The sequence below is a fragment of the Mauremys mutica genome, chromosome 1 (genome assembly GCF_020497125.1).
Source record: "Mauremys mutica isolate MM-2020 ecotype Southern chromosome 1, ASM2049712v1, whole genome shotgun sequence".
In the NCBI taxonomy this organism is placed as follows: domain Eukaryota; kingdom Metazoa; phylum Chordata; order Testudines; family Geoemydidae; genus Mauremys; species Mauremys mutica.
Genome location: NC_059072.1, coordinates 291,936,842 through 291,950,021, shown reverse-complemented (window position 1 = coordinate 291,950,021; position 13,180 = coordinate 291,936,842). Strand labels below are relative to the sequence as shown.

At 42.5% G+C, this 13,180-nt stretch overlaps 1 protein-coding gene across 3 annotated transcripts in view; it reads right to left on the bottom strand.

The window, feature by feature from the left end:
- The window catches only part of PCDH9 (protocadherin 9), a 904,685-nt gene that overhangs the window by 14,731 nt on the left and 876,774 nt on the right, over positions 1 to 13,180 (bottom strand). Inside the window, exon 3 of one of the 3 annotated variants that reach the window (XM_045011868.1) lies at positions 2,460 to 2,536. The exons of the other annotated variants lie outside the window; for them this stretch is intronic. Coding sequence (XP_044867803.1) covers positions 2,523 to 2,536 — 14 coding nt within the window. The 3' untranslated portion in view covers positions 2,460 to 2,522. Of the gene's footprint in view, positions 1 to 2,459; positions 2,537 to 13,180 lie in introns of those variants that run through there. 3 annotated transcript variants of the gene reach the window in all.

Genomic DNA, 13,180 nt, shown 5'->3' with positions numbered 1-13,180 from the left:
GCTCCCAGCTGGATGACTCAATTTCAGTCCTTTGCCATATTCCTTCTGTCTGTCTCTTTCTTTGAATTAACCAAATCCACAAGCCAGCTGGCTCATTTAATTCTTATTGATATTGGTTGGGGTGTCAGATTGTTTCTCTCTAACAGAAGTGGCCTGTGACGTGAACCTTTTCTTTTTAATTTAGATAGCAGTCCAAAGTTCCTAGCTCTGAAACCTTTGGCAAGATTTATAATGTTAAGCTGTCATCCAGAGCAATCAGTATGGCTTCAGTTCAAAATCTATCTTGAGTATACTTCTAATCATGTTGAAATACACCCCAAATACTATATCCATTGCAGTATATTAGCCAAAGTAAACATCTTCTCATGACTCCTGAAAGAAATGGGAAAACCTACAGCTCACCTAAAGGAATAAATGCGGAACTGGAAAAGCAGACACTATTCAAAAATCATGGATTTTCTGTTCCGGTCAGCAATGATTTTAACAGCAGCCAATGTCAATTATCATATGACATAAAAGCGTATTATGAAACCAATTCATTTATTAACAATCCTGTCTTATTTTCAGGTTCATTTTCTCTTTACCTATACCAAATGACTTTCATATTCTCTCTTTAGTTTACTCATTCTACCTGCAATCTTCCCATTATGTTTCTCCTGCAAAGTAATTTGGTTTGACTATCCTTCCCAACCTTCCTTTCTTTCTTTAGTTTTTCTTAAGCAGTGGAGGCTTTTCTCTGTATGTGTCCACTTTCTATTTACTCTCTGATCTCACTCCTTGCACTATTCCCCAGTGGACGTGCAGTCTGATATGACTTTATCAGTATGTCTTTTAAGATGTTCCAGGCTTCTGTTACATTTGTATATTTTTAAACAAAAATTGAGATACAAGACTGATTTCAGCTTCTTTGCTTGCACTATTTCCGTGGGGCTAAATTCAGCTGTGTCACATGGAAGCCACTCCACTGAAGTCAGAGTTGATATGGATTCTAATGCCCCAATTCTGCAATTGTTTATGCATGTAAGTGACTTTATACATATGAGTAGCTCAACTGAGTTGAATGAAATTAATGAAATATGCAAGCGTTTGCAGAATCGGGCCTTGGGGCTGGATACACAAAAGGATTTAGGTGCCTAAGTCCCTGATTTAGGTGCCTAAGTCCCTGTTTTAGGCGCAGAAGGGGGTGAGGGGTGCAGGCTCTGGGATGGAGTTTGAGGGTGGGAGGGGGTGCAAAGGGAGGGGGTGCAGGCTTTGGGAAGGTGTTTGGGGATAGGAGGGGGTGCAGGGCTGGGGCAGAGGATTAGGGTGCAGGAGGATGAGGGCTCTAGCTGGGGCTGAGGGGTTCCTAATGCAGGGGGGCTCAGAGCTGGGGCAGAGGATTAGGGTGCGGAGGGATGAGGGTTGGGGCTGAGAATGAGGGGTTCATGATGCAGGAGGGGGCTCAGGGCTGGGGCAGAGGATCAGGGTGTGGGGGGATGAGGGGTTTGGGGCGCTGGAGAGGCTCAGGGTTAGCTAGGGTGGAAGGGCAGGGTAAGGGCAGCCTGCCCTGCCATTAGTGGTTGGGGGGCACTAGGACCCTGGGGCAGCAGACAGCAGTTGCTGCCAGGAGCGGGGCCCTGCATAGGAATGTGCTACATGGGCAGCACAAGCAGGCACGGGAGAAGCGCGCGCGCTTTCTTCCAGGCAGGGACGCGGCCGGGGGGGGGGGGGAGACCCGCGGGGGCCGGGGCCTGCTCCAGGCAGGGCCAGGGGAGAGATCCAGCTCCAAATATTGGTGGAGCAGAGCCCCCGCCCCTGAATATTGCTGGAGCTTGGGCACCACAAAAGAACATAACCCGCCGCCTATGCTCCCCGTCTCTCCTGTTGAAGCTGTTGCACTGTGACTAAATAATGAAAGAGTCATTGCAGCGGATCCTGGGTCTCCTACCACCCAAATGAGTGTTCTAACCACCAAGCTACGGAATCATTCGTGTACATGCTCTTTCTCTCTCTGATCCAAATGAGAGGAATGGGGCTTAGTACATACCTGCTGGATAGCCTCTCCCATTAGCTAGCTTAGGCAGCTCCCTGTCTAGCATGCTGGCTTTTGTGCATCACAGTCTAAGGCACCTATCTCTTTCCATTCATTGTATAAGAGCCTAGGTGCCTCACTCAGGCTTCGTGAATCACAGTGATTTTCTAGGCACAAAAAGTTAGGCATTCTGATGCTTACTGTCACACCACCTAAGCCCTAAATTTCTAAATTACCCACAACCTGCTTTCTTGAAAACAATTACAAATATTCTGTTAAGGTTTTTTAACCCTTTGACTTCTCCATTTCCCTCACATTCTAAAATGCTAAAAAGTATATAAAAGATTGTTGGCTTCTCTATTTCTATAACTGAAAAATCCCTTTGAAGTTCCATGTTTATTTTTTTATCAGTCTCCTTATTAATACCGGGGTAGTTCAACTCTCCCATGGGTACAATATCCTGTGGTTTTGAGTATTTTCATAGCACGTCCAGCAATTTTTTTCCCCACCTTCATTCCTGGAAATCTGTAAAAAAAAAAATGCTCCGAGCTATTTCCCCTTTGGAGTTCCTGCTATTTTAACAGACAGTTCTATGGAGAACACGAACAACAGAAAAGAAACAACTCTTTACACTCCAAACTCTTGTATTTGCAACAGCACAAACAAGATGGTGAGCACAGATGTGGGGCTCTATGCAAACAATGTTTTATTGTGTCTTTTTCATAGCTCATCTATTATTTGAGTCTTTGGAAATTTGCTGCTTTAATAATGCTACTCTAATCTGTCCCATGACCAGGGCCAGTATAGAGCTGGCCCTATGGAATAAAAAATGACTGATTCCTTTACGCTCCTCTCATTCTGTAACAGTACCGATATAACGCTGTCCTTGGGAGCCAAAAAATCTTACCGCGTTATAGGTGAAACCGTGTTATATCAGGTCGCATTATATCGGGGTAGAGGTGTACCTATATAATCAGAAAGCTTATAATGCGACCTGATATAACACAAATTCATATATAACGCGGTAAAGCAATGCTCCGGCGTAGGGCGGGGCTGCGCACTCCAGAGGATCAAAGCAAGTTCGATATAACACGGTTTCACCTATAACGTGGTAAGATTTTTTGGCTCCCAAGGACAGCATTATATCGGGGTAGAGGTGTACCTATATAATCAGAAAGCTTTGGGATCAGATTTTCAAAAATTGGAATCTAAAAAGTTATGCTTATATCATATAGGCATCAGTGTATGTAAGAAAACCCTGCAAAATTACAGATATGTAATAAATGAAATTAATAGTTTGCTAAATTACTACAAATCAAGAGTTTATTTTCATTGCTAAGTCCTTGACACTGGTTTCTCTTGGGATCAGGAGTGATTTTGTTTTTTCCCCCTGATTGTACTTACTTTCCTTCCTATAAATACAACACTTCACCAAACTGGCTACAAGTTTGTTTAAATAGGAATCCTTGTGTCCTCTTCTAGCACAATTTAAAAACAAAACAAAACAGAATAAGATAAGATGGCAGAGTTGCCATTAAACTATTCCAGATCTGAGAAGTCCAAGACTTAATTCTGATTATAAATTGCTATTAAACAGATGTCATTCTACTTCTTATTTGTACATATCACATAGCTCAGAATTAGTGAAAAGGTAGGAATTGAAGATAAAGTACGGACAGTGCTTTCCTGCATTATGCCTCACTCAGACAAGTGCTATAATTTCTTCACTTTCTTGAATATTAAATTAACTCACACATTTTCTTTATAGGAGGTTCCCATTAGTTTCTAAATCGGTTTACAGTATGTATGGTAAAACTCCTATGAAGGTCATTAAGTAAATGCGCCAAAGGCCAAATAAGCAGTGAAAAACACATTTATTTTAAATGAATTTTGAAAAACTCCATGTTTTGTTCATGTTTACATCTAAATAATCAAATCTAATATATTGCAAATGAATATTAATGTAATATAAGCATATCCCATTTTCAGAATAATTTTGGTTAGGCATATAATTATATTATAGTCCTTGGTAAGATTTATACTTCTGGGCTTTCAACTCTTACCTGGGAGACTCACATTTTTTTTTTAACTCTAAATTGCTTTCTCACAGAAACAAATCAAAACACTTTTCAACCAAAAATAGTTATATTTTAATGGAGAACTCCCTTTGTCTAAAATTCATTTAACTGAACTGAAGCTTTGTCTTCCGCCTCAAAAACACTTAAGCAAACCAAAGAGTTTTCAAAAGTATAAGAGATTCCTCAAAATTCAGATAAATGGGATTATATATTACTGAATAATATTTAAATTTGTAAAACACTTTTGGATCCTTTGGAATAAAATGAATGACAACTGGGATTTCCAGAGGCCTAAGAGAGTTAGGCACCCAACACCCATTGACTTTCTATGGTAAAGAGTTGGGCAGCTAAGTACCTGAGGTCTCTTTGGAAACAGCAGACTATAGATGTGTGAGCTGTTTTAAATTATTATTTTGATTATTTCCAATAGGCTTTTGAGATTTTTTTTTTCAGCCAACAACCATTAATGAGCTAATATCAAACTAGAGCTGGTTGGGAATTTTTCGATAAAATGGTTTTTCATTAGAAAATGCCAATTGTATAAACACAAACTTTTCACACAAAAGGGCTGGTTTCCACAAAACTTTCCTTGGGAAGGTATCTAGGATGGAATTTATGGACAGAAAGAGAGCAAGAAAGCAACCCAGTAGAGCCTTGTGTGGGAGTATAGTTTAATACCACTCCCACTATTATGGCAGCAGGTTCTGCAGGATCCCAGTCCCACTGCAGGGCTCGACACTAGTCCTGTGCAGGGCTCTATCACCCAGCCTAGCCAATAGCCCGGTGCTTAAGGCAATCGCCTGGAATCTAGAAAACTCAGTTTTAAGTCCTTGCTCTGCCTGATTCAGTGAAGGTTATTCTTGGAGGAATCAATCTTTCTCTAGTTTTTTCACAAAACATTTTGGAAGGTCTCTGTTTTGATCCAATCTGAAACAGGAGACATTTGAAATCTCAAACATTTTCTCAGAAATGGGGAAACTATTTTCAACCCAACTCTACTTCAAACTGTCAGGCTAAAGAAAGGCAACAGGAAGCTAAAAATCAGTACTAGAACTGATACAAATGGAGATCAGAATCAAATATAAGCATAAGGGGCTCCATTAAATACTGTCCATGCTTCTTTGCATCCGGATTCTCAAGTTATCCACAATATCGTTCTCAACAAATCACATCTAGTCATTAAGAAATTTACCAGGAAAAGCAAAAACAAAACATTGCTTCATATCTGAAACAAAATCTCAGCTCAGATTTGAGTAGCAGTATACCAGGACAAAAAGCCGTGGCCAGCACATCCCTCGGCCCGCACCGCTTCCCGCAGCTCCCATTGGCCTGGAGCGGCGAACCGCTGCCAGTGGGAGCCAACACGGCAGGTAAACAAACTGGCTGCGTGCCAGAGGTTGCCGACCCCTGACCTATAGCTTCAGTGGGTTTTTTTATTATTATTATTTTATTTTATTTTTGTCCCCATGAGATTGATACATTAATAAGTGGTAAGGAGTGCTTTGATATTAATGATTATATTGTTTTAATTTATTGTATAATAACAATTCAATTAAATAAAAATATTTAAAAACAATTAGCACATTCAAAGCCTCTGAAAACAATAGACAAAATGATCAACTTTGTTTATCCTTGATAAACCTTACAGAGCTTTGTAAAGCTATCAGACAAATCAATAAAACATGAAATTCAATTTTTTTTCACAAGATGTCTATTTAGCCGATTTATTGAAATATGAAAATGAAATGAAGAATTCCAGTTGTCAAGTTTTATTAGGATTCATTTATTCAGTGTTTCACTTCCCTGACAGGAACAGCATAGATGTTACTCGTCATTTATAAAATGCCTTGTCAAAACACCTAGAAATCCTTGACCTGCTCATGCTCTTTACCAGGTTTGGGTTAGACAGCTACCATGAACCAAAGAATGATGAAAATGATCACTGGTAGTTTAAAACTTTCAGCTTCACCCCCTCCAAACCCTTTCCAGTAATAAATGGCTTTGTGCCAACAATTTAGCTTTAGCAGAGGAACTATTATAAAATTGTAGTTATGAGCATTTAAGCAGATTATTACCCTTGCATTGAGTGAATTAATTTATTAAGTAGCAATTTCAGAGTCAGTGAGTCATTTAGAAACAATGTCAGAAAGACATTCTGATGAATGCAACAACATTATCTGAGACGTCAAAATACTTCATTGTTAGAAAAAATCTGCTCTCTCATTCATGGAACAAGAGACAGACCACTGCTTCTCCACGTCTTCGTTGGGCCCAACCTTTTCTCCTTTGAAATCAATGGGAGTTTTGCTATTGACTTCACTGGGAGCAGAATTGGTCCCTTTATCTGTATGTAATATTTAATGAGTGCCAATGAGGTCACTTGAACTGTAGGTGAAGTAATTTGAACTGAGCTAGGGGTACAGGAAGCAGAGGAGAAGATGTCTTCTCTAACCAACTACAGGTGGTTCCTTTAGCATAGCTCCTCTCCACTTACTGTCCTTCCAGATGCTTAAGCTCAAGAGCCACTTATTTTCCAAGTTCCACATTCCTGCTAGTCCCTGCTCTGATTCCCAGACCTCCCCAACACTCTTATTCATAGTAGTCCCATTCCCCTCCCTCCCACGAGCCCTCAGATGCCCAGACCAGCTCTCTGTTTCTATAGGGGTATGTGCTGAGAGCAGCTGATGAGACCAGCAGCCAGACTTGCGGCAAGGTAAAAGGAAGTAGCTGATGGAATACTGCCGTGTCATCTAAATTTCTTGGTGCAGATCACAATATTTATCCCATTTTAGGGGAATGGGGCAAAAATTTCAAAAGTGCCTTCGTGACTTGGAGGCTAAGTCCCATAGACTTTCAATGAGCCTTAGGCTCTTAAGACACTTTAGGTGCTTTTGAAAATTTTACCCATAGTTCTTTGTCATTTAATTTTAATAGTTATAAAATGACCTATGTCTGAGATATCAGCATACTCTTGCTGTTGTGTAACAAATTATTCCTTGTAATGCAGTTGTTGCCTAAATTCTCGTGTATTTTTCCCTTTAACATTTTCCCTATTATTTATTATGGGACACATTACATTTACATAATGGTAATTAATAGGGCTAGTCTAAAAAAAAAGTATGGATCATGATTACATCAGCAGTTCTGTAATGCCCTGCGTTGTGTATTTCACAGATTCCATATTATCAGAAATGACTCTCATACAGTCATTCCTTAACTGAATTAGTCAAGTAACATACAGCAGTGGCTCTCATCCTTTCCAGACTACTGTATCCCTTTTAAGAGTCTTGAGTTTTTGTGCCTGGGGATTTGTCTTCTGAACCCCCAAGTTTCACATCACTTAAAAGTTACAAATTCAGACATAAAAATACAAAAGTGTCACAACACACTATTACTGAACATTTGCTTACTGTCTCATTTTTACCATATAATTTTAAAATAAATCAGTTGGAATATAAATATTGTACTTATATTTCAGTGTATAGCAGGGGTCGGCAACCTCTGGCACACAGCTCACCAGGGTAAGCACCCTGGTGGGCCGGGCCAGTTTGTTTACCTGCCGCGTCCGCAGATTCGACCAATCACGGCTCCCACTGGCCACGGTTCGCCAACCCAGGCCAATGGGGGCTGCGGGAAGCAGCGCAGGTCGAGGGATGTGCTGGCCATGGCTTCCTGCCACCCCCACAGGCCTGGAGCCAGGCACGGCTCCAGGCCCCAGCACGCCAAGCGCGTGCTTCGGGCGGCATGCCACGGGGGATGCTCTGCCAGTCGCCGGAAGGGCTGCAGGTGGCTCCGGTGGACTTCCCGCAGGCGTGCCTGCGGAGGGTCCGGTGGTCCCGCGGCTTCGGTGGAGCATCTGCAGACACACATGCGGGAGGTCCACCAGAGCCGCGGGACCAGCGGGACCTGCGGGAAATTTACCGGAGCCGCGGGACTGGCGACCGGCAGAGCGCCCCCCACGGCGTGCCGCCGTGCTTGGGGCGGCGAAATGGCTAGAGCCGCCCCTGCCTGGAGCGCAAACCCCAGCCAGTGGGAGCCGCAATCGGCCGAACCTGCGGACAGAGCTGGTAAACAAACTGGCCCGGCCCGCCAGCGTGCTTACCCTGGCGAGCCGCGTGCCAGAGGTTGCCGACCCCTGATGTATAGTATACAGAGAAGTAAAAACAAATTGTCATCTATGACATTTTAGTTTGTACTGACTTCACTAGGGCTTTTTATGTACCCTGTCGTTAAACTAGGCAAAGATCTAGATGAGTTGATGTACCCTCTAGAAGACCTTTGAGTACTCCCAGTGGTACTCATACCCCTGGTTGAAAACCACGGGTGCACAGTATTGAGTTAATCGAGGCCCTGAAATCTATGATTGTGGCACAGACCACACTCTAAATGTTGCTATCGCCCACGTCACTGTTGATACTTAACAAATATATAATTACAACAAGAATGTATTCATGTGCAATGTACAAGGAACAAAATGAGGACATTCTATGCCCCACTTACAAGTTAAGTGAAGAGGATAGGACAGACTGAAAGGGCTCAGAAGAAGTATTAGTTTTACAGTGCTTTTATTGTTTGTGTGTGTTCACTTCCCATGGACATCACAGAACGACTGAGTCTGGAAAGTGGAGAGAGTGGTTGCTGGTTGAACCAGCATTGGGGGCATTCCCCACATAGTAGGCTATGTGGAAAAAGGCAAGGAGATAGGCAGAAGAGAAGTATGAAGAGTGGCAATGGATATATTTGGTGCAGAGGGCATTACGAGTACAGTAGCTCAAAGACGTAGGCCAAAGTGGAGTTAAGAAGGTCCACTGAATGCAAGAATAAGTATTTAAAGTTGATGTGGTGGACAATGGGGATCCCACAGAAATTCAAGTAGCAAGTGGGTGTGGTGACATAGTTTGAATAGCTCAGGAGGAAAATGTTAGTAGATGCATTTGGAAATTGCCACAGGTTGTGATATGAGTGTCCTTATGCTCAAGAGTCTTGGAGATCACTTACATGGACTTAAGCTGTAAATTTTCAAAAATGTGTGTGGGGATTTAGTTATATATCCACTGGACTGTCACATGGTGAACGCTCTAAGTGCCAAAGTTTACTCCTGTAGTACTTGAGGCCACTGAAATAGTTTATATTTCTTCCAGCTGATCACTAACTGAAAATAGCTTTCTGCCTGGATGGAATACAGCCATCAAATGTGACAAGGCCTGCAGACATCCTCCCCACAAGTTAGTGTATCAGTGTGACTTTTATCCACCCTGAGACAAGGAGGCTGAATAGACTTTCACGCAAATATAAAAAACCCACAATCTGACCCTCCAAGCAAAACATCTGGGGCCTGATTTACCACCATGGTACTCCAGTTTTACATCAGTGTAACATCCTTGATTTCAATAGAATGATGGTGCCAGAAGAATAGTATTGCAGCAGTGGCTCAGACCCATAGTTTTAAAACAGAAAATCCCAGTAATAAGAATGGCAGGATTGTGGCCCATCCTAAGAGCCCACGCAAGGGAATAAAGTTATCCATTCTGGGCATAGCTGCAAGGCAGAGAGATTAGCCTCCACAGAACACACAAAAAGAATCTGGTGGAGCTGCTTGAAAAAAATATAGAAATTATTTGCAAAAATTTTTTTCAAAATTTGCAAACAAATAATTACAAAAAAAATTCTCAACCAGTTTCAGTTTGTGAGCATTGCAAAAGCAGTTGAGTCTCACATTACTTTTGAGCCCACACAGCATGTAAGGAGTGCAGGCATGGTGCAAAGGGGGTATGTAGGTGCATGTGGTGGGCTAAGGGCGGATGTATGGAGGAGTGTAAAACTTCAAGGTGACAGTTGAGTTTTTCTGGAAAAAAAAATATCGCTTCATAGAGGTGAAAGGAAATTTGCTGCTGCTTTTGGACCCCTGCTCAAAACACATTTACCTATAAGTATACTAAAGAAAAACCAACCCCAACCTTCAAGTGCTGATAACAGAAAACATCTGGTGCTTGCCTAGTTTTATTTTTATTAAATGTGTGGGGTTTTTTTTACTGTGCAAATTAACCAATTTCCACACAACTGCAGGTATAAACACTTAGTAAGCACTCAGTAGCCATAGTGGCAAAGCAGCACTACACTTTGTCAGTTCATATATTGCATCCACTCACAGAGAACGGGCATAACATATGAACGGCTTGGAAAACGATTCAGGGCTGACTCCTGCTTCCCCTTCACAATGTTCCTTTTCAGAAAAGAAATAACAGTAAAAACATTCTCTACTCCAGTAGTTATGCATCCACTAGGTATTCTCTGCTTGTCAGCTAATTTACAATGTAATTGCTTCTGGGGTCCCATTTTGGCAACTAAAAAAGGAGGTATTGAGATCTCCCTTTTCATGCTGATCAAGTGACATAATTGATTAAATAGACTGGGAAGCACTGATCTACACAAGTGCCTGCCTCAGCATGTCCTGCAGCAAATCACAGCACCCACCATAAACACTTGCATATACTGCATATTTACAACATTACAAGCCTGAGAATCACCTTATCCTCCCTGTCAATACTGGACGTACTTTGCTCTATTATATGTATTTCCTGTTGGATAGGCATTTACTGGTGCTGTACTAGGTTCATTATTGTGTCTTTTTTAAAAAAAAATCATGGTATGGGATACTGAGAGCAAAATTAAAAACAAACAAACCTACCCTATCCTATTCCACCCCCCAAAAAACCTAAAACACAACCCAGACACAAAAGATTGCCATTAAACCAAACAAAAAAAAAATGTCAACAGAAAAATCCCACCCTGATTTTTCCCATTCATTATAGTAGAAGTATAACCTCCCTATAGACCTGTATTATTTTCACTGGCTAAGCACTGTCTACAATTAGTTCTCAGTATACATGATATATCTGAAGTATGTTAAGGAATCATGTCCAAATAGATTTTAGTCATCACCTACAATTCTTAATATAAAGCAGTTAATCAAATGCATACTATGAGAATCTGCAGTATTAAATATGCTGGGCTGTTTTTTTCAGGCTGCATGTCGCTCCACAGGAGCCTTGGGCATGGAGTCTAGGAAAATCTCACATGACACTTTCAGGCACTTTCAGTTTTGAAAGAAATTGAGAGCTAGTTCAATTAGGAGTGGGCAAAGTAAGAAGTGGCCAAACCTTCCCCTTTCCCCAACTAAATCTTGACTTTTTTTTTTCAGATTTGTATAAATTTAGGTAAGTCATCTAGGAAAATTAGGCACTGGGCTCCTACAACTATATCTGATGTGCCAATTGATAGATATCTGAGAATATCTGGGATGCACATTCATATTTTCAGACTTAGAGGAAGATGGCATAGTGGCTAAGGCATTAGCCAGAGACCAGGATTCAGTTCCCTGCTGTGCCACAGACTTCCTGTATGACCATGGGCCAAAGACTCAGGTTTTCCCTACATATGAAAGTTAACCTGGAATAAGGTATAATGTGAATTTAAAGGAGATTAACTATTCCTGATTAACTCCAGGTGTGGACATTCTTATTCCAGAACTAGAGTGTCTACACATGGGAGTTAAACAAGAACATTTAATCAGGAATAGAAATTCTGGAATAACTCCCCGTGTAAATGAGCCCTTAGGCCTGGTCTACACTAGGACTTTAATTCGAATTTATCAGCGTTAATTCGAACTAACCGCTCAACCGTCCACACCAGGAAGCCATTTAATTCGAACTAGAGGGCTCTTTAGTTCGAATTTGGTACTCCACCCCGGCAGGTGGAGTAACGCTAAATTCGCACTTGCTAGCTCGAATTAGGCTTGGTGTGGATGCTAATCGAACTTAGCAGCTCCGGGAGCTATCCCACAGTGCACCACTCTGTTGACGCTCTGGACAGCAGTCCGAGCTTGGATTCTCTGGCCAGCCACACAGGAAATGACCCGCGAAAATTTGAATTCATTTTCCTGTCTGGGCGGTTTGAATCTGACGTTCTGGTTGCACATCGGGGCGAGCTCCGCAGCACCTGCAACGATGCAGAGCTCTCCAGCAGAGGAGTCCGGGCAATCCCAGAATAGAAAGAGGTCCCCAGCATGGACTGACCGGGAAGTCCAGGATCTGATCGCTGTGTGGGGCGAGGAGTCTGTGCTCTCGGAGCTGCGCTCCAACAAGCGGAACGCGAAGACCTTCGAGAAGGTCTCTAAAGCCATGAAAGACAAAGGATACAGCCGGGATGCGATGCAGTGCCGCGTGAAAGTGAAGGACCTAAGACAAGGGTATCAAAAAGTCAGAGCGGCAAACGGACGCTCCGGAGCCCAGCCCCAGACATGCCGCTTCTACGAGGCACTGCATGCCATTCTAGGTGGGTCTGCCACCAGTGCCCCACCAGTGACGGTGGACTCCGAGGACGGAATAGTGTACCGGGACAGTTCCCCCTCCCTGTTCGCCGATGGGGAAGATGAGGAAGGGTCTTTAGAGGACGGCGCAGGCGACATCGAACCCACTCCCGCTTTCCCTGACAGCCAGGATCTCTTCATCACCCTCACAGAGATCCCCTACCAACCGTCCCCGCCCGTTAACCAGGACTCGGAATCAGGGGAAGGATCAGGCGGTAAGTGCTACAAACAGGGAAACATTTATTTTTTTAAGAAACAGGGATTTATATAAAAAATAGAAATACTATATAAACATTTTTAAATATGAAACTAAACAAACAGCAGGTCTACACAAACAGCAATGGAGCAATAGTCCTCTGGGGATATTTCAAAAAAGCTCTCAGAGAGCAGCTGGAAAAGCCTCAGCAAGAGGTTTCTTGGGAGAGGTGCTTTATTGGGTGCTCCGTTGAAGCACACTCTTCCGCGCCATGCCATCCTCAGGTAGAGGGGGACCATCGCCTCTACGAGCATGGCAGCGTAGGGTCCTGGTCTGTGCAGGGCTTCTATTAACATCCGCTCTCTCTGTGTGCGCCTGACACGCCTCAGGGTGATGTCGTTGTGGAAGTGCTGCATCTAATTAGTGGAATTAGTGTACTGTTACTATTGTGCATGGTAGACTTTTACTTTGCATAAGAATGACCCTCGCTTAACAGAGTTTTACTTTGCATAAGAATGACCCTCGCT